At 44.0% G+C, this 25,329-nt stretch overlaps 3 protein-coding genes across 5 annotated transcripts; all 3 read right to left on the bottom strand.

The window, feature by feature from the left end:
* Nucleotides 1-330: 330 nt before the first annotated feature.
* On the bottom strand, nucleotides 331-13,420 carry arhgap18 (Rho GTPase activating protein 18). 2 transcript variants are annotated; one of them, XM_037449272.2, is made up of 18 exons: nucleotides 13,052-13,420; nucleotides 8,236-8,458; nucleotides 7,504-7,642; nucleotides 6,856-6,938; nucleotides 6,515-6,667; nucleotides 5,883-5,934; nucleotides 5,345-5,463; nucleotides 4,504-4,575; nucleotides 4,247-4,340; nucleotides 4,067-4,158; nucleotides 3,647-3,724; nucleotides 3,385-3,544; nucleotides 3,217-3,299; nucleotides 2,930-3,136; nucleotides 2,611-2,745; nucleotides 1,770-1,891; nucleotides 1,593-1,648; nucleotides 331-1,495 (listed from the first exon to the last, which is right to left on the bottom strand). In XM_037449272.2, exons 1-18 carry the CDS (start codon nucleotides 13,177-13,179, stop codon nucleotides 1,404-1,406), a joined length of 2,088 nt encoding a protein of 695 aa, XP_037305169.2. In that variant the 5' UTR covers nucleotides 13,180-13,420; the 3' UTR covers nucleotides 331-1,403. The 2 variants fall into 2 exon arrangements, with proteins under 2 accessions (XP_037305169.2, XP_037305168.2); XM_037449271.2 differs by having other exon boundaries at nucleotides 332-1,495; nucleotides 5,883-5,937; nucleotides 13,052-13,419.
* On the bottom strand, nucleotides 8,339-18,512 carry fkbp6 (FKBP prolyl isomerase 6). 2 transcript variants are annotated; one of them, XM_037449273.2, is made up of 9 exons: nucleotides 18,428-18,512; nucleotides 17,706-17,823; nucleotides 17,505-17,594; nucleotides 17,205-17,407; nucleotides 16,824-16,943; nucleotides 16,520-16,717; nucleotides 15,888-15,997; nucleotides 15,632-15,726; nucleotides 8,339-8,458 (listed from the first exon to the last, which is right to left on the bottom strand). In XM_037449273.2, the coding sequence occupies exons 1-8, from the start codon at nucleotides 18,500-18,502 to the stop codon at nucleotides 15,654-15,656; spliced, it is 987 nt and encodes a 328-aa protein (XP_037305170.2). In that variant the 5' UTR covers nucleotides 18,503-18,512; the 3' UTR covers nucleotides 8,339-8,458; nucleotides 15,632-15,653. The 2 variants fall into 2 exon arrangements, with proteins under 2 accessions (XP_037305170.2, XP_037305171.2); XM_037449274.2 differs by lacking the exon at nucleotides 8,339-8,458 and adding an exon at nucleotides 15,078-15,447.
* A 580-nt stretch (nucleotides 18,513-19,092) lies between these two features.
* Nucleotides 19,093-22,902, bottom strand: tmem244 (transmembrane protein 244). The gene is made up of 6 exons (XM_037449675.2): nucleotides 22,771-22,902; nucleotides 20,966-21,051; nucleotides 20,779-20,855; nucleotides 20,331-20,456; nucleotides 20,016-20,060; nucleotides 19,093-19,618 (listed from the first exon to the last, which is right to left on the bottom strand). The coding sequence occupies exons 1-6, from the start codon at nucleotides 22,900-22,902 to the stop codon at nucleotides 19,521-19,523; spliced, it is 564 nt and encodes a 187-aa protein (XP_037305572.1). The 3' UTR covers nucleotides 19,093-19,520.
* Between the last annotated feature and the right edge of the window lie 2,427 nt (nucleotides 22,903-25,329).

Raw genomic sequence — 25,329 nt, forward strand, 5'->3', positions numbered from 1 at the left:
TATTCTTTGGACTGATCACAAAAGTGGTATTAGAATACTGCATACTGCAAGTATGAGGAACGCAAAAGTACATTAAAACATGTGTATACATATATAAATTGTACTTTTGGCTTTCCCAGAGCCTAATAGTTTCAGCATAAATGGTATGGGTTTAAGCCATCCAAGAAGAGCAGTCAAGATCAACTTCAACTGCTCCCACAAAGGAGTGTGCTTTGTTAAACCTGCTGTCTTTGTATTTAGACCATTGCACTCGGGCTCTTTAAGCCCCACTAAAATCCATTAGCATTGAGCATTTGACCTCCAACAAATAATCAGGGCTGTCACCTGCCTAATGGAGACACGGGATTTTATTTAAGAACGTCTGTGCATCTAAAAAGGTGATTACAAAAAACGCACAAATATGTTGTACTCAGTCAATAAACACATTTTTCCCCACGAGCATGCACTTTTGGGTCCTTTGCACACAGAAGCACTCGCAACAGTGAACGTGGTAGTTAATAACATTTATTTACAGGCGGTTTTAGTGGTCATTTCAGAGGCAATAATAAGACAAATATATAATTTTATAGGGGGAAAAAAAAACATTCACAGTAAACAAGATAAAACGAGGCAGGGACCGACTCAGTTAGAAACATTTTAAAACGGTGACACATTATTTTTTACGCCACAGTTGCCCACAAGAGAAAAATCTTCAGTGTTTAACTTAGTGGTGAAGATATGACCCTCCACAGGCTGTCAAAACTAAGAAACCACACAAAATCAGATCAGACCGTTGTATAAAGAGAAGCGATGCTTCTTTGTTCCTGGATAAGTACAACCTTTGCTGTATTATATCAACTGACAGCCAGACTGAAGAGTGCAAAGCCAAATAAAACAAAGTATTTGCACCCACATACTTTTGGAATCAGATTATAGTGTATCGCTGAAAAAGGCAATTTTTAACAGTCATTATCACTTAAACAGTCCAAGTCTTTGGAATAAAACTTGTCAGGCAATTTAAGACTTCCATGCCTCCAAACAGACAGGCTTCTATTATATATATATATATATATATATTTAAACATATATAATATGCTTACAGTATCGCATAAAATAAAGAATCACAATGTTGTGGTTCAAGTGGGGGTACAAATTGGGATTTTTCCACCCCATTACAATAGTGGTTTAACGGGCCTCAGGAGCACATCACTTTTCCCTTTACTTGCTTAACCATGTTACCATGTTTTTCTTTTCATTAAAAAGGGGGTTAAACGTTGATTCGACGTGCGGTCCTGCGAGCATCCAGAAGAAAGGGCAGTCTTCTCTCAGCGGGATGCGGTCGGAGCCGGTTGGAGCCGCTTGGAGCCGGTTGGAGCCGGTTGGAGCGCTCCATCGTCCAGCGGGGCACGGTGGTGGGAAGGAGTTCATCGCTGCACAGCTCTGATGACCCACTCTGCTGTCGGGTTCAGCTGGAAGAGGTCCTTCATGTACGTTTCGCCATCTAGACACCTCTCCTCTGAGGGGTGGCCGGACAAAGACGGGACGATTAGGCCTCACAGCAGAGAACGTCCAACATCTAAAAGGTTGGCATCAACGGGAGCTTACGGACTTACTGATGTTTCCGCCGATCTCGTAGAGACACAGCTCTTCTCGATTCACCGCCAATGAACTGGGAGGTCGAAGAGGGGGGAGAAAAAAAGCCAGATGAGGAATTAAAAGGGGACACAGAGAGACATGGCAGGATGTGTGTGTGTGTGTGTGTGTTTGAGTTCCGCAGGTGCACACATTACCTGTCCTGGCTGAGGAAGCGGGACAGCACGTCCGCCGCCAGCAACTCTCCAGTGAGCTGAACCGCCATCGACACTTTGCTGAACTGTGGTGCTTGCACTCGAATGAATCCCTGCGAGCTCTCCTGGTCAGCGAGGGGCGGGAACGAGAGAAAACACGCGACCAATCAAACGCCGTACAGTGAAAACGCTGTCCCCGTCGCACAAAAGGCAAACATCACGGCAAGAATGTGAACTTGGGAGGAATTCCAGCTCTTTTGTTTAATTAACTCGCAGCACTTTGCTGGGGGGGGGGGGGGGGGGGTTGCCGTAGCAACCCACCGCAGTACTTTCAGGGAGGACTGCACTCCCTGAAGTACAGCTCTACTCTGCGAGACCAGCTGGGTTTCAGTATCAGTACGTCGTAACCCGTTTTGGCAAAGACCTACACGACTGGATTTGTTTTTAATTGTATGCATCGTCCGACGAGCCCCACAAAACACCTTCTAATGTTTTTAAATGGTCTCGTTAGATGCAGATGAGTGAGTTATTGAATGACTATCTTGCAGATCCGCATAGACAACATTCTTACATACGTCCCTGTAGTACTGATCTACGCAACCGTGGACGAAGTGGCTGGGAATCAAATTGCAGACGATTGCGTTTTCCTTGTGTCTTACGGTCTGTGTTTCGCTAGGATTCATTCATATAGCACTGCGTGTGAGCAATGCATGGAACTCTCTAAGAACCGTCACAGGTCGTTGACTGGTGATAACAAGAGCTGAGGCGCACACAGAGCTCTTGCTCTGAAACAACCCGGATATGCGTGTCAACCAAATTATTAAAGCCCGAGTGAAGCTCCTACCTCAGAGGCGGCTTTATCAGATGGTTTGTCCGTGGTAATCTTCTTCAGGAGCTTTCTCACAGCTCTCTCTTTGTTTTGTTTCCGATGACTTTCCATGTTTTGATGTCTGACCTGGGTCATAATGAACTTGGGGATCTGGAGATAAGACACACACACACACACACACACACACTTTATACCCTCAGTACACACCGTGCCATCCTCCGTAACTAGTAGAAAAATAAATCTAGACCATTTTGGGAGGTCACGGTGTCCTTTGATTTCAGCTACACGTGTTGACATGGTCACGATTGTGCAGTTTGGGGGCTTTTTTTTTTACCGTCCAGAGAAGATTCTGGTATCGAATCAGCAGCCGGACGATGTTGGCCGTGCCGGTCGCCATGGAGAACTCCTGTTGCTCCGTCACCTTGGACCGAAAGCCTTTGAACATGAAGATGTTGGGCGCCATGACAACGGAGACATTGTTGAGGGTCATTTTGTTATTGTCCTGGTGGTCGATCACACGCTGGAAAAACTCCACTAGTGCCTAAGGGGAACAAGACAGCGCACAAACTTACAATAGAAACACTCAAAGATGTGTTATTTACTGAAGGGATCTGCGTTTACCTTCAAGGTGTCCCGATTGGCCTCCGGCAATAAAAGGACCAGAAGGTTCAAAGCCTGCAACTGCTGCTTCTTCGTCGGGAGCTCTTCAAAAAAACGAAAGAAATGCTTAGTGAGCCCGAGCTCGGCTTTAGACGTCGTGGCCACGAGCAGAACACTCGACGGACGTACTGTTGACGGCAATGAAGGCGTTGAGGTACTCCACGGTCAGCAGTGGATGAGGCAGCTCCCGGATGAAGAGCTTCAGGAGGCTGGCGGCGTCGTGCTGCTTCAACTGCTGCCACTGAAACGCGCCGTCGTAGAAGGACGACTCGAGCTCCTGACACAGCGCCTGGATTTGGGCCCGAAACACACACGATCGTTTTTTCACTACTTTAGACAAGGATCAACCTTTTCTTTTCTTTTCGGAGAAGGTAGAAACGGGCTGACGCACCTTGACTCGGATGGCCGCCCCGGGGATCCGTAGCAGCCCCTCTGTGTTTAACCCTTCCTCCTCAATGTGACTAATAAGCTGGGAATGAGAAAGCGAGAGACAACATTTTTTATTCCAAGCAGATGGTTCAGGGGATTCCTTTATATATTTTTTAAATATCTATATACCTGATTTTAGGTCACAGAAAATGGCATTATCATCTTTTGGGGGCCAAAACTATTTAAAATGTCAATAATATACTGGGTGTCTATATTTTGTCTTACTATTATAGTTTTTGAAGGTAAGAAAAAACTATAAAAACATCACCAGACTTTGAGTGCAAAGGTAAAACCTCTCAGTCCCACATACTTTAGATTCAGGTTTCACTGTGTTTAAAGTGTGAGATTCATGTGAGAGACGTTACGTCTCGGACCAACTCACCCTTTGCAGGATGAATGGCACTTTGGTTCCAGAAGCCCGCCTCTGGTCCTGATCCAATAAAGTGGCAATGGGAACACCAAAAAGACCAGATTCTGCACACACACACACACACAAATATTTAGCCAAACAAAAATATCTCAACTTCTGTTTTTGAAAAGCTCTTTTTTGTCGTTTTTTTACCTTTAGTCTTAACTCTGACAGGTTTGTGCGCCTTCAGGTCTATTCCAGCAGTGTCAAACAGAGCAGTCGATTCCACTAGTACCAATCTTCTCACCTGATGGAACATTTCAAACAGAAAGATATTTATATAATAATAAGACAACGACTATAAGTAGTAACTTGTGGTAGACATAACTGAATAAACTGTTGTTGGAGTTGTTATCGTGTTGCATGCATCAATATATAAAACACATACACAACACATTTCCCTTACTTACCTTTTTCATATCCAGGGGAGACAGATCTCCTAATCGGGTCTGACCGGTTTTGTCTCGGAGCAGCTTAAAGTTCTGCAGAGGAGAGGCAGAGCGAGCGGGAGACAGAGGGGCTTCAGCGACTGTGGGAGCCGACATTTAAAAAGTAAACACGCCAAAGTGGTTCATCTTTCCTTCCACATGAATGAATGTCAGGTGTCATACTCTCAAACACCAGGTGTCACTAGAGTCTCGGACCGCTGACACACGAATGCTGCTTTCAACTTGTATCTACTATACTGTCAAGTTTGCCCAGTGAAACACTAACTCTACATATAATATTCTAATGTATGTTGTTGGATCGGATGTTTCTCTGCGTTACATCCTGGTGGGTTTTAGTTACAAGGCAACGCAATAAAATGCAAAATGTTGCCGTGCAGATTGAGCATAATTTACATTCGGTCGATTCGAGTCAGGACAAACATCAGACCCGAGCTGCAACCCAACGATTTTAAGAATTAATCTCATTGCAAATCATTCAGGTGCAACAAAAACATTTTGTCACACTTAAAAATGCTGAAATAGCAGTAAAGATGTAATCGTGTGCAGTGGGATCTTTTTTATTTATTGTTTTTGTCAGATTTCTGTCTGCTATTTCCTGTAATCATTGAGCACCACAATAAATAATACGTAAATCAATACTGGCTCTAACATAAGCCGGCATGAAAGAATAGCAAAGAGCAATTCAAAACTGTCAGATTTCAATGCCAATGCATTAAATCAGTAAACCAACGGCTCATTCTGTAGTTAAATAAACACATTAAAACACAGCGGAGGGAGTGAGTGTGCAGCCATGCAAACTCACTGGTAGTTTGTCGTCAGGTGAGTCGGGGCTAGCGGTGACCCTTAACCTCTGGTGGTTGTCCCTGTAGGTGAGCGCCTGCTCTGAAAACGCCACCTCGACGTTCAGTTCAGTCTCTGCTTCTGCAGACACACACACACACAAAGAGGAGAAATAAGAGGCACAAGAAGTGAAGAGCGGATGTGTTTACGCACCGTGCGCAAAGTGCAGTTGTGTATACACAGGAGGCAGACGATGTAATGGTCAGAGAGGAGGACAGAGAGGCCCGCGTGCAGATTGGAAAAAGTAGAAATGATGAGTCCACTTCATGGACACCTGTGGACCTCTGCACACTTAAAGAAAAAGACCGTTCTGCATCGTTACCTATTGAAGTGCATCACAAAAACAGATCACTTGTAATCATTTCCACGATGTGCGAGTTCCTAGGCAACTAGGCAGAGGTTTATTTTCAGCCTCAGTTGGTCATTCTCTACGGTGACTCACACTTAATGTGTGTGTGTGTGTGTGTGTGTGTGTGTGTGCAGGAGTGTGTCGCACCCACCGTCTTTAGGGCCATTCTCGCTTCCCTCTCTGAGCTCACAAGGATCCTCCTCCTGCTGGAGATAACACACACACACACACGTGACTGTGTAATGTTCAACCAGTAACATGTTAAAACACACACACACACACACACACACCTACTCTATCTTGTCTGTTAATTAGTAAACAAGTAACAAAATGTGCAAAACCTTTGGTTTAAAGGGGTTTATTCTGCTGACAGGAGTAGCTTTACAGAAGAAATACTTTCACCCAAATTAGCATTGGTAAATTTTTAATAATTCATTTTTTAATCATTTTGAATATTAATCCAGTCAGTAGAAAGTACTGAACGGGCTGGATATTGCAGCAAAGAACTGGATGAAAGGATTTTGTGGTGTAGAAATGGCTTAATGATTTCGGCTGGAGAAGTAAAAACAAACACTTCTAAAAGAAGTTGTGACCACTTCCTTAGTGGAAACGTGTGAAGACGTTTGTGTGTTGCGGCGGGTTGTGAAGTGCATTGCCATCAAAGACAGAAGAGTTCACCCACTCGTGTGACAGACCTCAATTAAAACTATTCTGAAAATAAAATAATCATAAAAAACCCGAATCAACATTTTGGGAAATGCACTGATCTCATCGTCTTCTCACCTTCTCAGGAGGTCTGAATATATCCCTGACATCAGGAACGTGCTGCCGGTTGCGTCGCCGTAGCAACGTCTGCTGCAGTGACGTCACGCGGCGTTCCACCGCCGCCACCTGAGATCTGGTCAGTGTGGACAGGAACACTGCGTTGTCTTCTTCCTGTCAATCAACCAATCAGATGCGATCACGAGTCAATCGTTATCTACATATCCATAGCCTCCTTCAGCATTTCTTGTGAAAAACATTCTGACTCATGTGGGCGGGTTCAAAGCACAGTTTACGCTCGGTGAAATTACAAATATGAAACTGATCATCTGCGAGTCAACGTGGACCAACCCTTTAAATACCTGATCCTGGTCAGCCGCCAGCGAGTCATCGAACAGCCGGGCTAGTCCCGCCTCCGTAAGCCACGCCTCCTCCTGCTCCCCTTCTGAGAAAAGGAGGGGAGGATTTTTATATATTTTTGGGAGAAGGTACACAACCATCACGGCGTGAGACAATTCTACAGGTGCAGTAACAGGAAAAAAAAGGTGCAACTGCGGACGGAGCAGGACGGACACAAAACGGTGTTTACAGGAAGTGTGCGTTTGCTCCTGTGAACAATAGTGTCCATGAGACACACATCCCTCCAATACAAGGCAGCGCGGCACCACACTGAGAAGACAGCGTGACTTGGACACACACACACACACACACAGCGATATTGACATAACATGACATAACGGCCTCTCTTGATCATCCCACTACTCTATTCCTCGTAATCTGCCGTGTTCGGAAAAACAACAAGCCCGGACCTGCCTGCGCAACTGTGCAGCTACGCCATGTCTCCTCTGTAAGAAGAACCCTGTGGATCCAGGACAAAAACGCACAACGTGACCATACACACACATACACACGGACGGATCCCCCCCAAAATCTGAAAAAGGAGGATTATGTGTGTGTGTGTGTGTGTGTGTGTCTCTTCCAGGTCTTTCCGTGGACACGGTGTATCTTACCCTCAGGAATTTTCTGCTGCTCCTCCTCTTGCATTTCCCCTTCTACTCCACCTTCTCCCCTCCCTGCTTCTTCCCCAGAGCTGGTGATATTCTCCACCTCCTTCCAATAGTCGTCCATCTCTAGCTCGTCCAGGGAGTCCTGCGATGTGAACAAACACAAATGAAAAAATATATTACATTAAGTTTCAAGTTCCTTTTTGTGTTTCAGATCTTGTTTCTGTCTTTGAAAGTAGCTTCTTTTGGTTGATTTAATATGAGGAAATATAAGAAAAAATATATATATTTACAGATGGATTGAACGAATCTCAATACGAACTTGAGATGTGCAGCTTCTTTCCGCTACAAACGCAATAGATTACATAAAAAAAAACGGAATTTAAACAAGACATCTCAGCGTGTTTCTCCAGTTCCCGTTGCTATTCCAAATAAGGCCTTTCGTTTGGGTGGATGTTTGGTTATTACAGAGTCTCCATGCTGTTACATACACTCACAAAGCCATCTCCACTAAGACTGAGAGTAAAGCTTCCCCGTGTTCCTTTAAACACGCGGATTGAAAGCCCCCCCTGTCAAATCTTAATAGTTTATTAGACATTTACAGCAGACATTCTCATCCTGAGTTTCGTACAAACAGCAGAAAATGTTGCTGCCCGAGAATCCAACCCGACAGAACCCAGCCGGTAACGAACACACGGTACTCGACGACAACGTGTCAACACCCCGTGCCCGGCCCACCTGAGAGTTGCTGCGCTGGCTCGGTACCCGCGGTCTCGACCTGAAGTTGGGGCTGTGGCGGGGGCTGGAGCCGGGCTTCGGGCTGCAGGTGTGCCAGGGCCTGGGGCGCGGTGACGGGGGCTCAGTGGCGCTGGGTTTGGTGCCGGCGCTGGCAGCGGCGGAGGGCTCGGTTCCGTCCCCATGGCTCTGGTGCTGCTGCACGGTGTAGTGGCCCGTTCTGCGGCTGCGAGGGGAGACGCACAGAACAGGCGGTTGTGAGAAAGGGAAGTCGGGAGGGGGCAGGGGGGGGTGGGGGGGGGCGCGAAAACCTCGGTATCGGTTTGCACGACTCTCTGACCGACATTCCAGAACTAAGCTAGCGGTCTTATTGCTGTGCACTTTGCACCTTCCGCCATCATCCCTGGATCATAAATGTCTGTTTTCGGACTCATGATGCCATGACATGTGAGAGAGAGACAGAGAGAGAGAGAGAGAGAGACAGAGACAGAGAGACAGAGAGACAGAGAGAGACAGAGATGCAGTAAATTTAATTCCCAGTTAGTCAGTCGCCCAACGAGGAGAACATCAGCAGGGACTAAGAATAGCAGCTCTCGCTCGCAGCCAGCTCATCGCTGCATGCAGGACAGCACGGGGGGGGGGGGGGGGGAGATATATATATAAAACACACTTTACGGAGATCTTTGCCTTGTCCTCAATAGAATGGAACTAAATGGTTCCTGAAGAACAAAAAAAATGTTCAAGTTATTTTCCAGAAATCCTGACAATGACTTCTGTTACATAAATGTACAGACATGCAAAAACAACGCAGACAGGGCGACTATCCTGCTGCTAATAAGTAGTACTCATAGTTTAAAAAGAAAAAACTTCTGAAAATGCATGACATGTGAAGCAAAGCGTTCTGTGACAGAACGCTTACACCTGACACAGCACGCTCCCCTCTGTTCGTCTTCCACTTCAAGCAGCAGCTTAGGAGTTATTATTGTGAGGGGCTAACTGGAAGCGTTTAGTGTTCTTCAGCTTGTCTTTATGAAAAGGTTTCACCCATCTCTGAGGTTTATAAACCTCAGGTGTTCCCCCGGAACCTCTCTACTACGCCAACGGCAAGGAAAACGCTTGGGTGGGGCTTGGGAATTGTGTCAAGCGCATGTGTTTGGGAGGGGATCCGGTAATTTTTTTTTTAGGAAAATAAAAGAAATTAGAAAGGAGTTGTTTTGACACATAACGTAATTGGAATATATTCAAAAGAGCTCCACAGGCTTGGAACTAAAGGAAAAATATCAGGCAACAGTAATGTTTTAAATTGACTAAATCAAACAATATGATTAGTAGCGGCTATGAGACAATAATTATTTTAAAGGAATAAATTCAAAGGCCGTTCAGAATGTCCAAATGAAAAGCAAGTTGACGTGGTATATTAATCAATTTGGAATTATCAGGGGAACATTACGCCGAGGGTTCACCCAGAGCCAAAGCCGTACCACAGCTGACTTGGTTTAGTTTTTTTCCCACCCATTGGGATGATTTTATTTGTAATGAAGGGAGGAAAAAAAAAATGTCCAAAAGAGCGAGGATTTGTTTAACTTGGAAGGAGATTTAAAGCTGGCAAAATCACACACACAGGAACCCTCGGGAGTTAATCATTACTTTTGTCCAGAGCTAAAGTGCTGTAGTGCAGGACAGTCGGGCAAAACCATAAATCAGAGAATAGCAAACACACACGCGCACACTAAAACACACATTATTAGTTTTCCAGCATTGGGCAGTTCAAATTACGGCTCGCTTAATTCATGATATATTAATTTGTTATCCATGTTCACGCTGATCTGTGCCGGTTTTAAACCACTTTAGCAACATGGTTCAGGGGGCCAGACAGCTGTCAGACATTCATGCTCCCCAGAGGATGGACGCTGATCACCGATCAAACTTAAACCTGTTATCCATCACGTCGCAAGGTCAAAACTTGCACTTCCACAATACCGGTTGACGTTCAGCCGCGTCGGTCTGTTAGTAGGTTTAAGTGCTAGTTACCACGAGCTCGCTAAACGCGCCCAAACCACAACGAATAAGGTGGTAAACCTGCGACACGCCCACATGCTAGCACCGCTAATGTAAAGACGCTGCCAGTGCTAGCAAGTTAGCCTTTGGCTCAAAGCACAAAATGAGTCCCCAAAACACTTATATTAGGAAATGCATGGGTTTTTTAAAATTTATTTTTGAGCACTTTGGCCCAATGAAGTCTGTCTGAAGGATTAAAGTTGACAAGAAATATGTGTAACTGCTGACTGATGTACTCGCAATGAACCTAAGCTTTGGGCCTTCTCGAACCAACACACGTTGAGAAGCCAGGCGGGCTGCCCTGGTGAGTAAAACAAACACACTGTCACCTTCAAAAAGGGCCCCACAGAGCTGTTGAGTAATTGTTCCTACTCTTTGTACCTTTATCCGCACACCTTTTATCAGCTGCTGACGAAGGAGCGTGTGCGTGCGTGGAGAAATGTAAAATCGCACAACTGAAAAAAGGAAACCGTATCACCCGAGAAGCAGCACCAATGAGTCGAATGTGAGGAAGTAAACTGTCAACTGCTCGAGCGCACATGAAGTGTGTTGCTGGTGCAAAGCAAAGGGGGCGACGTGCCAAACTAAACGTTTAGGGGAAAGAGACATTTTGCATATGTGCAGCGCGCCTGTATTTAAAATAAGAGTCGAGTGAGTCAGAGTTTGAACAGCGGTACTTGCACATGAGTGAGCGGTATCACTCCTCGGATATTCTTTAATGGGATCAGGGGGCTTCCTCCACCGATGGCGACGGAAGATCGAATTTATTTTTATGGTTTGGAGGCCTCCAAAAAAAAAAAAAGAACAATGGGTTCTGCTGAGGAAGCTTCGCACAGGGGAGGAACGAGATGGCGAGTGTGTGTGTGTGTGTTCCCATTCAGATCAACAGGTGCCAGCTGCCCTCCTTAGAAAACAGAAACTTCCTCTGTTCCCTCTCTCAGACGACCGGTCCCAGCAGCGACCCACCTCTCTCCAAGCCGAATGATGTCCCTCATTCACAACTCCCCCCCCCAAATGACCGCTGCATCTCGTGACCTCTTTACAGCGCGCCTTTAGTTTTCTTGCAGATGTCATTTCCTGTGTGGCCTTTGAGTCTCTCTCTTACACCCCCCCACCCCCCCCCCCCCCCCGCTTCCGGGGTCCGGCAGTCTGTTGCGTCACACGATGAGTTGAACCAAACCGCGTGTGTCCCCTGACTGTGTCCCACTGCATACGAGAGGCGCTTGGGAAAACGACAATGGGAAGCACCACGGGAACAACGCCCCCCCCCAAGCTTAAAAAGCCAGACCAGATCTCCGGTCACCTAAACCAGGAGCTTTCTGTCCGTCCCGTCTGCCATATCCTGACTAAACAATGACCACACACACACACACACACACACACACACACACGGCTGTGAGACAAAGGCAAACTGTAACTTGATGCCAGTCCAGCCATCTGGAACACACGCATGCTTATATTGCACATACATACAGAGACAGGGGTGTGTGTGTGTGCGCGCGCACGTGTGAATGCCAGCTGGACTTACTTTTTTTTTTTTTTTAACTTTCTGTTGACGGCAGTTGTTTGCTGATCTGAATGTGTATTGGACACACAAGATCCGCGCCGCCTTGGGGCGGATAAACACGTGTGCCTCGTTATAAATAAAACAGTTTAACGATTTTCCATGTGAGCCTAAGTACCCGCCAGTGTTTCCACTCCGACATCCCACCGTGAATCCGTCATCTTAATGAACACATGGAGCAACCAAAGCAATGCAGAAGTCTCTTTACCGGTTTGATGAGAAACCCCAAAGTTAAGGAGTGTTTTCTGGAAGGAAAACATCCAAAAGAATTTGTGATGTTTGCCGAGACGCACTGAAACTCGTCTTTGACCCAAACACTGTGTCAACTCCCTTTATTTATTAGTCAAGCATACGAGTCATCAATGACGGTGCATTTGGTTTCCCTAGTGTTATAACTTGCAAAAAATGATAAGGTAATTGATAATGAGCACTTGGTATGGTTTGGTGAATCAAGAGACATGGGTGTAAAAGGCTCTTGTGCTGTTCCAACTAATAGTTCTGTTGATTAAGATTTAAGAAAACAGTGATAACGGCCCGTAACAAATTCCCAGAGCCATTAGGTGACATCTTGAAATGTCTTGCTTTAACGAGCGAAGTCAAAAAGTAGTAAATCCTTATATCTGGGAGCTGGGACTATCACATCTTTGGCATTCTGGACTGATAACTAACTTGATTGAATGAATTGCTTGTCCAAATAGTTACATCTCCTTTTGGTTGACTGGATAAACTACAGCTCTATTAACCTTCAACCACAGTTCAACAACAATAGTGGCCATCTAATAATATCCCAACCACCAATACACATTGCACATTCCTGAAAAAAAGCATTACATTAGACCTGCAGTGGGAGAACACAGAACATCTGGACTCATTCATATACACACATACAGGACTGATCAACAAAGTCAAGGTTAACCAGCTGACCTGCTGATTAGGAATGTGCTAAAGGAAAAACAAACCCTCAAGGCCAAGCCAGGGCCTGAGTTGTCCTCATCATGGAGAAGAAAAAAAAAAGGACAGAAAAAGTTGCAGTGAAGCCGGCTGCTGAGAACTCACTGCGGGGGGGGGGGGGGTCTAATAATAATCTAATACATGATAAAATGAGACTTGTCACTCGCGACCTTTGCCCTCCAGCTCTCACGCAACACACTCTCACCGTGCGCCTTTGAAAATGGCCACATTTAAAACGCGTCCCACCTGGGCACCGGGAGGTCGTGGTCCTGCGCCGGCGGACAGCCGGCGGCGCGCGGTCCGGTTTTCGGCAACTGTTCCACGTTGCTGTGGTAACCCGTCAGAACCACTCCCTGGGTCTGCTGCCGACTCATGTTTCCCCCTCCTCGTCTTCTTCTTCGCTATTCTGCTCCGCTCGCCGCTGACAGCCACAGCGCGAGCTCATCTATGCCCCGCAAAGATATCGATCCGTCGGTGTGCGCCGACTCATTCTGACGTCACACTCCCCTGCGTGCTTCTTTCCCGGCGTCTCCCGTTTTCGGTTCTCCGCTTTCTGCACAAATTGAGTGTGAGTGTGTTTTGCGAGGCAGGACGGGGGCTGGATTATAGATTACACCCCCCCCCCACACACACACACACACTCTCTGCAAGGGGATTGGCTAAAAAAACGCAAGTGGGCGACGGCTAATAGCTGACGGGGCGCCCCCTGGTGCTCCAGGAGCGCACCGACTACTTCCTGGTGCGACGCTTCAGCGGATGCTATTTTAGAAACAAGATATAGTTTAAATAATTATTCATTAATAGACATGTCAAACTTGACATGGTGCTAATGCCAAGTCACATGCATTCACACTTTTTGGAGGGTCATCATAAAAGGTAAATAAGGCCAGACAAAAACGGTGTGCTGAAGTCATAACAGGTGGTCTTTTTACTTTCTGAAAGCCAAAGAGGCACCAAAAAAAAGAAAGAGCTGAAGGTGGCTTCCGGCGGTTCTTCATCCATCTCCATACAGCACAGAATTTCAGTCTAAACCAAAGTCAAATCCAAATAAGTCAGAACCTGTTTGGTGATTTGTGAGCAAAGTGAACTACATACTCCCAGGTGTTGGTAAAAGAAGGCTATATTAGAATTGCATAATATCAGCATTTGCTTGTAGGAGATCTACCATTTCCACCAAAATACCAACAGGTGTTACAGAGAGCTGCCTCAGACACACAAACACAGATAGCAGTCTCCTTCTCTCGTCCCTCACCTGAGATGAAGGTAGCCGGCGAGCCTGGAGGCCATTCTGTCCGTCTGTGTGCAGTCACCCTCTCTACCAGAGCCCGACCTGCCGGCCATATGCTGGGAGGTAAGAGTGCGACACTGGCACGCTGTGACAAGCGGATTAGCCGGGTCAGATCTTTCTGCTCCACCATCTGCCTTTCCGCACCTTTGATCCCCCCCCCCCCCCCCCCCCCCTGCTGACCAACACAAACTCCTACGTCTGTCCAATTACTACGAATCAATCAAATCCCTCTCGGACTCTGCTGCACTGGGCGAAACCTTCACTCCTCGCACACCACGGCAGCGTGGTTCGTGCCGGTCGTGAGGACAGTGGAGGAATCGCTAGAACATGAGGCATCTCCCCGGGAAACACACAATGAAATGTGGGCCAAATTTAAGAATATCCTCAAGAAGTCCTGTTTTATATCTTACCCACACATTCAAAGTGTTCCTCTGTTGAATAGTACATTATCACATGTTAGTGGCATTCAGGGTATTTCCACAAAATGCTTAACTTTACAATCTTATGTGCTGACAGTGAGAGTCTGCCCCCTGCTGGTGCTTGGCACAGACAACTAGAAGCCCAGATCAAAACGCTAAATGATCACTGAGTACCAACGATGGAGAGTCTCTGGAAGGAGAGCCAAATCTCTAGTTAGAAAAAAATGAATAAAAAGAGTGAATTGAACCACAACAACACCACTGCTGTCCACAAACTGGAAAGAGTGTCATTGGCCATGACCTGTTATTTTTCTGCCACAAGCACTCATTACGCGTTTCCCCTTCACCGGATAAACAAACCAATGAATAGTGACAACCAGCAGCTCTACATTCAGCATCATTCATTTCAGAGTAAGAACAAATTATGTAGGAAGTGTTATTCAATTATCTTCTGGATTCAAAAAGGTGCCAAGTGGCAAAATTAATTTAAAGAACAGATAATTAAAAATGAGAAATTCTCTTCTAAAAAGTACAAAAATAAAGACAAGATATCTTAGAAGTGAAAACAAAAAGACATTTAATTTGTTTATCATTATCAACATCGATCAAACCCGGTGCAGTTTTTTAACACTCCACCCCACAAAGTGGTTACAAAGAGAATCTAAGGAGAGGTGGCGTCATTAGAAAACTTATCCTCTGGGACTCTTCATTCAATAACTTCAGCCGTCATATTTAAGTTTTCTAAGAGGAAGCTAATTCCAGAAAAGCCTCAAACGGAACGGTTGAGTTTAATTAGTAACTTTAATAATTCTTTGAGAAAGTAAGTAAAAATGTATCTTTATAACATTAATTCGCAACATATGCACACAAAATAAATACAAAAAAAAGGTGAACTTTCAGAATTTGCAGTACTGGAGAGAATGGCTTTTAGTCATCTGCAACACACAAACATGCCAAATGAGTTTTATCAGTCCTTTGGAAAAAGCAGTTTTCTTTCAGTCTGATTTTGTTCCTGACAGCATAACATGGACACGCAGGTGCTCTATTGGTCGAATGCTGACCAATATAATTGATTGACAATTTCTGATGGAGCCCTGGCTTACAGAGCGGATCTCTTACCTTCTCACCCATCAATGAATCTTCACTCGCCCCTCAAGTCTCTGAACATCTTTGAGTACACGTCCTTCTGTTTGTCCAAGCTGTCCTTATAGCATCTGAAATAGGGACAGTTTCAAAAATAGAATATCTTCTCAGTGAGCATTTCTTTTTAAACTTTAAACAGTCCAGCAACTGTACACATTTCTAAAAAAAACTAAAACATACAAGCCAATAATTCCATCATCTATGAAATGATATTCATTTAAATGTATCTTACATGGCCACTTTCCTCAGTAGGCTGTTGATGTCACTGTCAAAGGGCTTCTTTGCTTGAGCAGTTATGAGGTAATCCTGGGCGCTCTCGTACTCATGGAGCTCCAGATACGCCTGACAGAGATGTCATCAGTGGGAATAATGGACTAATTGTTATCTGGAAGTGAATCATGTTTTAACTGAATATCTAAAAGGGTTCTGACGGACAAAACGAGACGCTCAAAAGTTATCGCCTGGGACTTTTGACAAATTGCGATGGATTTTATTTTATAAAACAAACAATATCTCAAAAAAATAATTGTGAGCTGAAAGACAAACTGGCCATAGAAACCTAGAGGTGTTTGAGGCTCTAACAGGGTATCTAAGTTTAGGAAAAAAAAAAAAAAAAAAACATATTTACATATATAAACTTACACTCAAACCAAAAACTTAGTCGCACAAAAAAAGGTTAAAAAAAGAAAATCAAAAATCTTTTTTTATAAAAAAGTAAATTATCGCTGATTCTTCATCCTTTTTAACCATCCATAACAACCTAAAACCTTTGATGAATAACACACTTAAGAGGATTCAAAGAGCCTGTGAAGACACATTTATCGGACGGTTTACTAATTTTTGTTTTCAAAAGTAGCGTCTCACCTGGCCACAGCGGAACAGAGCCTTTGTGTTGGCAGAGTCGATCTCCAAGGCTTTGTTCCCATACTTGAGCGCTTTGTGCGGTCTGTCCAGACGCAGCTCAGTGAGAGAAAGGTTCAGATAGAGCGGAAGCAGTGCCATCTTGATCGTCTCCATCTCAGCAGCGCTCTGGGTTTCCCTGTTCCCTAGCAGCATCGTTGCCTAGGCCAAGACCAGAAGCGAGTGCTAAAAATACCAACAAGTATCTAAAAAAAAAGGCAAGCGGGTGGGGTGGGGGGGGTTCTCTCTACGCTCGTCTAAGATCTACCTGTTTATAACGATCTTTGGCGTCGTCGTAGCGGCTTTGGTTAAAGCAACGGTTGCCGAAGCTGCGCAGTGTGCAGACAACTTCGAGGAGCGTCGCCAGAGCAACTGTGTTCTGTTCCTCCTGAGGACAGATAATATAAAAAGCTACGTGAAGTAACAATACAAACAGAAAACCTCCAAAAGAAATGTAATATGGAAAAAGCAACCAGGTTATCGATTATAAGCTAGAATCCATGTTTTAAGATGTAGAAAATAATAATAATCAAGCAGCAATAATGAATAGGACGCTCCAGTTGCAAAAGACATGATTAAAAGATGTGTGGTGGGATTTCCGACCTTGCATTTCTCTACAGACAATGAAAACCACTTGGACATTTCCTACCGGGCTCATCGCGATGAAGTTGTCCACTTGTCCCGAGTCGAGGAAGTCGAGGATCTGAATCTCGTAGAGAATCACAGCAGCGGGGGGAATGAGCGGAGGACAGCCCATGTCCCCGTAGGCGTACTGGGGCTGGAAGAGGAAACGCGCAAACTCTCCTCTCCGCATGGTCAGCAGACCCATCTCCAGTCCGGCCAGCGTCACATCTGAGTAAACATTTCAAAAAGCCTTTGATTTTTTTTTTTTTTTTTGCACCCGCCGAGGAGGAAAACGTCCATTGAACATGCACTAAGAATGACAGACCTCTCCCTAACTTCATCATCCGGGGGTACTTGAAGTGCGTGGTGGTCTCAAAAGGCCGGTGAGAATATTCCAGGAAACCCGAGTAATGGACTGCGGAGGAATGAGAATAAGGAGCAGTTAAGGCAGGACGAAAAACGTTTGCAAAACTGCGTCAGGAATTTTTAGGAAAAAAATATATAAACAAAGAATTGCACTAAGTACTCAATACGGAAGCATTTTCAGGTATAGGCGGGCCTTCTCCGGATTGGACCACCTCCTTCAGGATGCCTCCGTCCCCCAGGACATCGTCCATCTGCTGACGGAGTTGCTCAAACGGACTCTACAAAACGCAGAGAAAAGCCTTAAAATAACTAGAAATAATAATAAGTTATTGGTGTGTTGTTATCAAAGCACAAAATTGCAACTGAATTGAGTGTCCCAAAGACCACAAAAGTTTTCTGTTTTAATTCTAGGCTTCTACAACAGTTGCAAACACAATGATAAGAATATTTTTCTAATATCAATTTGGTATACATGTTTTTTATGGGCATTTTAAACTCCTTCACATAACCAGAACCTGGTCGCCAGTGTGTAATTCATCTCAACTGGTGACATCTATCCATTTTGAAGAGAGAGAGTTAAAACGGCTTTTATGATGATTATACTTGCTTCACCTAAATTAATTCTGCACAAAGCTAATGTTACATTCCCCAGATACAGGCAAATCATAATGTCTATGATTTAGATAAGACACTGAGCATGATTTTACTTATTAATAACGTTTGTGGCTTTATAACCAAACTAGCTGGGTTGCGTTAATTGGGATTTAAAACGTGAGTGTGTGTGTTTTCTATAGTTGCTCTCGCATTAGCTCAGCTAGCTAAATTGGCTAAATTAGCTTTGTTAGCTAGCCATGCTAACCTGCTTCACGGTGGTAAACTTACCGGCGTGATCCTCGCCGGCCGCTCTTCGGGGCTTATTAACCGCCGGATACTGGTAATAAACCCGTTCTTGGACATTCCGTCGGCGGGTGAGTTACGGCCAGCGTTGGGCACGTTTATCTTTTTACCGAAATTAGCCAGGTGGCTTAATTGATAGCAAGAGCAGTTTCGACGTGTTTTTTGGCGCTTAGGTCACGAGGTCACTCCTCAATCAAGCACTGACGTCACTGAGAAGGGGGCGGAGTTCCACTGTGGGCAGGTCAGAGGTCAAACAGTATGTTTACTGACTCTTGCTGCTGCTGGTTGTTGCCCCAGTTTCTCATGTGTTATGGCAAACACAACTCAAACATTTTAGAATAAAATAAATGTCACTTCACAGCTTAGCATTTACTTCCTATAGGCTCCAAATTCTCCTTTTCATCTGCGGCCTTTGGAGATAAATGTTTTTTTTCTATTAAACAAGTTAATTCCATAAAAAGAAGATGTGGGTCCATCTTTGTTATCCAGGCAAGTGGAACTGAGGCTTCCTCTAGTTTTGCAAATAAACAGACGCAAACAAAACACCATTTTGCTTGCAATATTTAATGTAAATCCAGTTTTATCTAACATATACACAACCGTAATAAAAATCAAAGTATGATTGTCTTCATCTGATTGTATATAAAACTATACTGTACACTTTACAAACTTGGTATGTGACACATAACACTAACAATACAAAGGTATCATTGCTGACTCACCATTGAATAAATATCAGTCAGTAGGTTTGTTTCAACTTGCTCATATATCATTCAATATTTTAATCCAGTTAAGTTTGTAAAGAAACAATACAAAACATTATTCAAACTGTACATAATATGATTTAGAAAATAGACAAAGCTGGGCCATTTGTACAAGGAGACTATTTGCTGAAAAGTAATAGAAATCTAAAAATTAATTATTTTCTGTATAATAATACAGTAGATTCTTGCTAGAAATACTGTAGTTGCTCACATCAATGTTAACATGGCATCACTCTTTAAAAGGGTACCGATTGGATGTATCCATACACAACATAAACCATTAAACCAATTACAAGCCGTCGTCACTGCGTCCGTTAGAAGTTCTGTAGTTCAGCTGGATAGACAAAGTTGCTTCTGAAGAGTTTATGGGCCATGAGCTGTCCTCCAAAGATCATCATCACCAGGCCTGAACCTGCAGATGGAGGGAGTCAATAATAAAAGGAAAAGAGATCAGATCAAAAGGTTTTATCCTTGAAGCCCGAGTCTAAAGGGACGGGGGAAGTAGGGTGGGCGATACATTCATACTTGTGTATGAATTAACCACTTTGATTTGGTCACTCTTGACGTGTTAAAAGTTTACATTTTCCTATTGAGTATAGAACTTTGGTGCAAAATAGTTTGATTTTTTCACAGTTTTTAGTATTTGATTTCCTTGATTCCATTGAAAGATGAATACATTATCTTATAAAAGTCAGCCATAGCGGGAAGTGAGTTTTTGTGCGTTTGGGAAAACACAATACAATATATCTTGACCAGTTAAAAAAAGAAGACGGTGACGGGGTGGAGAAGGAAGGAAGTAGAAATCTCACCCAGAGCGATCCACCAGTGCTCAGCTGAAGGGAAGTCTGACATCACTGCAGAAACATGACAACTGTGTGTTTGATTCAAAGAAAAAAAAAAACTACCTGTACACAAAACATACTGCACACACTGACTTCCCTTTTCTCAACGTTTTTTAGTGAAATGGATGTCGACCCCTTCATTTCTTAAACACAAATGGATAGTGTATGTGTGTGTGTGTGTGTCTATACATAACCGAGCCTGAGTGCCTCGTTACGTAAGGCCTCCAATCCTATCAGCTGATCCCCTCCATTGATCCACTTTGTGTGCGTGTGTGCGTTTACCCGCCGCAGTCATCGCGATGTGCAGCAGCGTGACAGTTATGGCGTAATCCCAAACCCACTCCTCGACAATCCAGGCGAATACCAGCCCTCCCAAAACGTAGGTCACTTCTGTGGAAATCACACCAACTGGAGGGAGGAGGAAAGAAAACACACAGACACACAGTCGCTGCTATTTTAAAATACATCAATCAATGTATAAAATAATCACTCAAAATGATCAAAGTATTCGGCATGTAATAATAATCTGTATTATACATTGTATTATTTTTTATTGTGTTAGGTTTTTTTCATGTCTTGGCTAAACTTCTATATTGTAAATCAAACTTTAAAATCAATGTAGTGTGAAAAAATAAAATAAACGTACACTGACTGTAAAATAGAATCACAAGAAAATAACAAATACCCTTTGGAGAAAAAAAACCGACTTGATTGCATTAGTGCCACTCACCGAGGTATTTGGGATTCTGCCATGACGGTTGTGTTGTGTAGTCGAACGGAGCCAACAAGCTGTTGATCTCATGAACCCTGGAGACACGCCAGAAGGGGGGGGGGGGGTGGGGGGAGACACACGGGGTAAACGGACGCTCTGATTTGCACTCGACGGTACCTGTACACCGGATGAAATGTGCGTATACCTGAGCAGCCCGATGCACAGACTCACCACCACGTAGTAAAGCGAGTAGAAGCACACCATGCACATCAGCAGGTTCTGTAGGACAACCTGAGGAGACGTGAAGGGGACAAGGAGATACATTTATTGAATAAAAGCTCAAGATACTGTATGCTGCATGTTCCTCACGCCATGTTTACCACATTATTCCATTTTACCACATTATTCCATGTTTACCACATTATTCCATGTTTACCACATTATTCCATGTTTACCACATTATTCCATGTTTACCACATTATTCCATGTTTCCCTAATTTGTCTGCAGGATGATTACAAATTAAAATCTTGAGGTTGTGCAAAACATTTTGACATTTTTTTTTTTTTATAATGGAGAGTATTAATATCGACCTTTACATACAGACGACTCTACATTTGGAAAAGACGTCATCGTTGTTTTACATGTTGTATTTCTTCCACCGTGCCCTTTATGGGAAAATTGGGATTACATGACCCCCTCTCTCTCGGAGGAGAGAGAAACCATCCCTTCCTCACAGCTGTTGTTGTTGTTGTTGTTGTTGTTGTTGTTGTTGGCTCGTCAGACACAGCGGTGACCGATCACATTAGTGAAGGCGGTGCGTTGCAATCAGGTTCGTCACTGGCGCGCGTTAATGAAGTGGAATCATCGTTAATCCCATTAGTTTCACCTGTGCAAACGTCGGCTGTGATAAACGCCACAGATAAGATGAATTCTAACTTTTAAAGGAAATGTGTCAAATCTGTGGATCTTTTTTGTGTGATACAACTTATTTGTGCTGTCGGTCATTTAAGAAATGCTATCTGTTAACTATTTTTCATATTTATTGAGTCTTTATTAGTCTATGCCATGTCGGAAAGTTGACACCTCGCAATTTCCAAAAGTCCAAAGTAAATTTCAACTTGATTGCCTTACATTTTCCAAACAAAGTCCAAAGATTTTAAATGTATTGTGCCATAAAGCAGAGAAAAGCAGCACATTGTTTGATCAGTTCACGTGTGGGTTCAGATTTAAATGCCTCAAAAACCATTAAATGGATCGCCATCGAATATTGTAGAGACATGCGTGGTCCCCAGAGGGTGAATCCTGACTTTTGCTGCATAGTTCCTGGTCAATCCATTCATCCAACCTGTAATCAGCAATCACCCAAAACACTGGATGGACAAACACATTTCCATCTCACACGCTTTGTCTTCCGAACACTCGCAAAACTAAGTGAGTTTCGACCGGCCTGCATTCGGCGCTAATTAGCAGGATGTTAGCATGCTAAAATGCTAAACTGAGCTGGTAAACGCACCTGCCGATACAAATACCTGCAGGTAAACATTGTCAGTGGTTGGCATGCCAACGTTTAGCCTTTAGCCTGAAAAGCGCCTCTGTGCACGTGCTTGATAAGTTACTGGTGCAGAGTGACCCACCAATCCATTCGGCGTTAGAAACACGGAACATTTATTCTGAGAAGTACATGGGGGAGAAAAACTGACCTCAATTTTATTTTATTGTGGCGCCCCTAACCCGCCTGGTTGGTGTGTCTGGAGGCAGTAAAGGAGCTTAGCTCATGCCAATACTTAAAAAGACAGCTAAACCCCTTACCTCTTTGAAGGTAAACAAGAGTCTAACGGGGACATGGGGACTCAAACTCAATAAACCAATGAATTAAATGTTGGTTACGACTGCAACGAAGATGCACATCATTTGAAGTTCTTAGTAGAACATTTTTTTAACTAATTTGCTCTATGAAGCGCCTCCTTAATCCCTCCTGATGAAACACACTCATCACACAGCGCTCTTACCAAGGTGTCGCTGGGCGTGTTCTTGAGGGAGAAGGGTCCATTGCGTTTTATCAGCGTGAATCCAAAACAACGACAGCAGTAGTCCAACAACATGAATGGCTGCTGGTCTGAATGTGAGAATGTCGGCTGCATGCGTTTGTGTGTGAGGGAGCATGTTGGCCAGGAGGAGGAGGAGGAGGAGGAGGAGGAGGAGGAAGGATTAGATTAGAAGAAATGGGATTACTACTAAGAAGAGTACGAAGAGTAAATCCAAAAGGGATAACAAATGAATTGTGAGTGTCGATAATGACAGGTGGAGGCCCTCTTGTAGCTGAGCTGCTTATAGGAACAATGACAATTTTCAACATATTTTTGGACGTGGCACCGGTCGAATCTCGCCTGAAGCCACTTTTTCGCCTAATCTGCAAGAAAGCGTCAAGGGAACATCGCGGCCACAATCCGGCGCGGCAGTTTTTAGCGGCAGCACTGGGTGGCAGCGTAGCTTCACAGGCAGAGCAGAGAGAACTTAATCCACCCAGGAAAAGTGAAGATGCTTGTGGATTTCTGGCGAATAATAAATACTTCTTGGATGAAAAACGTCCATCATCTGCTCGTGAAAAGCGAAAACAGGAAATGAGGTGACGGTGATGGAGGAATGACGAAGATTCTTCAGTGATCCTCCGCAAATAGCTGAAGAAAGTCTATTCAACCCTCCAGCACCACAGCCTGCGTATGTCAGTGTGTGTGTGTAGTAAAGCACGTGCACCTTGGTGTCAGAGGCTGACTTGGCTGCATCATTGTATCCATGGTTACCGGAGCCGGGGAGTGGGGGGGGGGGGGGGGGGGGAGGCGCAGGGTAAGCGTCATAACTATTCATCCCCATGTGTGTGTGTGTGTGTGTGTGTGTTTGTGTGTAGTGGTACATTTTTATCACAGTGAAGAAAACATGTTTTTCTTTTATCTCTGTAGACGTTTCCTCTGCCCTCAAAAATAGCAACGACATGAATCGCATGTATGATTCATTTGCATTTTTTTCACACCGCCGTCTCTGAAGCTCGCTCATTTAGCCGATGTCAACCATTTTACTCAAGCACGGTACCGGTCCCAGGTAACACATAGTGGGCAGATTTCCTCATATTTATTTAAAGTAAATCACCTCTGATGTTGTATCCCTTTGAAAGAAAGAAAATATGTATATATGTGTAAAATGTGTTAAATGTTGAAGTATTCCTTTAACAATGTGCGTTTGCCCTTAAAGCTGTAGTGTGTAGGGTCGGTCGCCATCTAGTGGTGAGATGGCAGTTTGCACCCAACTGAAACTTCCCTCCTCTGTCCAAAAAAACGTGGGAGAACTTTGGGACATTTCTTTCAACGGCCATTTTTAGAGCCATTTTTTGGTTTTGTTTGTTTTCGGGCCACTATGAAAAACATGATCATTTGAAATATACATATATATATATATATCTATACCCTCAATATATATTTATATGCCCTCAATATACCTAAATCCTTTATCCAGCTTAACACAGCAGAAGCTTAGGAGAGGTGAAATAACAGGAAGAGTGGACTGTTTGAAGCTTAACAGCATTTAAAAGGAATTTCGAAGCATTTATGAACTATCGAGCTCACATTAAACCTCTGACAATGGGACCAAATTCTAACACCAATAGCAATTCTGGTATTCTGTTTCTTTTTCAAGTCATAACAAGTAACTGAAACCGTACATTACAGCACATTATGGTCTCGGAATGAAGCGTATTAGCGGATGAAGCAAGTATGAAAAATGGTACTGACAGAGAGGATTCAACAGTATCTGCGGGGAGTGTTTACGCCTCACGAGTGGCTTTGACCATCTGTGTTTCATCCACCGCCGCTCTGCTTCTCCTCATCGGTTTCTAAATTCCATGAAATTCAAAGGGGACGCGGCGGACGGAGGCTCACGAGAGGGCATCGGCCTCCATGTCAACATGTGTCACATGTGTCAGGAGCAGAGGGGCTGTAATTATCATTAAGTGTGTACACGCGTGTGTCGGTGCGTGTGTTACGGATTGTGCGGTCACACAAAAAAAGCACACAGATTGATGCATCATAATTCTTTCAAAATGTAATTATAAATTTAAAAGGTAGATGGAAAATGAGGAAGAGGTTTGCATGACAAGTGGGAGAACGAAAGAAACAAGGAAAAATTAAGAAGAAGAACAAAAGATTAACTTCTTGTGTCCTTAACCACTCGTCTACATGTCACGCCTTCTTCCAGCCATTTACCCCCCCCCCCTCAAGCCCCCGATCAGTCCATCACATGCTCTTATCTATTGAGATATATATTTTTTTATTAAATAATACAAATGTTCAAATGGAACAATTCTCTGCTTCCTTACCGCCCACGTTTCCCCCGCTACGTCCTCCCCTCGTCTCCTCGTGTCCTTCACCTCCCCCGTTCCCTCCTCTCTTTTTTTCCTTCGAAAAAAAAAAAAAATCCTCTCCCTTTCAGTCCCATTTTCCCTTTAATTATTTAGACCCCTGTCCACAGCTGCTTACAATAAGTATAACCCCAAAAGTCAACACACTTTCTAAAACCCC

The sequence above is a fragment of the Pungitius pungitius genome, chromosome 20 (genome assembly GCF_949316345.1).
Source record: "Pungitius pungitius chromosome 20, fPunPun2.1, whole genome shotgun sequence".
NCBI lineage: Eukaryota > Metazoa > Chordata > Actinopteri > Perciformes > Gasterosteidae > Pungitius > Pungitius pungitius.

What these genes read in the sequence shown, in the direction of transcription:
- arhgap18 (XM_037449271.2), bottom strand. Translation starts at nt 13,179, where the DNA reads ATGAGTCGGCAGCAGACCCAGGGAGTGGTTCTGACGGGTTACCACAGC. An exon ending in CACCTGACGACAAACTACCA is followed by an intron (nt 4,576 to 5,344) that starts GTGAGTTTGCAT and finishes TCTCCTCTGCAG; the next exon opens with AACTTTAAGCTGCTCCGAGA. An exon ending in TGTCAGAGTTAAGACTAAAG is followed by an intron (nt 4,159 to 4,246) that starts GTAAAAAAACGA and finishes GTGTGTGTGCAG; the next exon opens with AATCTGGTCTTTTTGGTGTT.
- tmem244 (XM_037449675.2), bottom strand. Translation starts at nt 22,902, where the DNA reads ATGCAGCCGACATTCTCACATTCAGACCAGCAGCCATTCATGTTGTTG. An exon ending in CTGTGCATCGGGCTGCTCAG is followed by an intron (nt 20,856 to 20,965) that starts GTATACGCACAT and finishes GCGTGTCTCCAG; the next exon opens with GGTTCATGAGATCAACAGCT. An exon ending in CATCGCGATGACTGCGGCGG is followed by an intron (nt 20,061 to 20,330) that starts GTAAACGCACAC and finishes ATGTTTCTGCAG; the next exon opens with TGATGTCAGACTTCCCTTCA.
- fkbp6 (XM_037449273.2), bottom strand. Translation starts at nt 18,502, where the DNA reads ATGTCCAAGAACGGGTTTATTACCAGTATCCGGCGGTTAATAAGCCCC. An exon ending in TGAAAATGCTTCCGTATTGA is followed by an intron (nt 17,595 to 17,705) that starts GTACTTAGTGCA and finishes ATTCCTCCGCAG; the next exon opens with TCCATTACTCGGGTTTCCTG. An exon ending in CTACTGAGGAAAGTGGCCAT is followed by an intron (nt 15,727 to 15,887) that starts GTAAGATACATT and finishes TCCCTATTTCAG; the next exon opens with ATGCTATAAGGACAGCTTGG.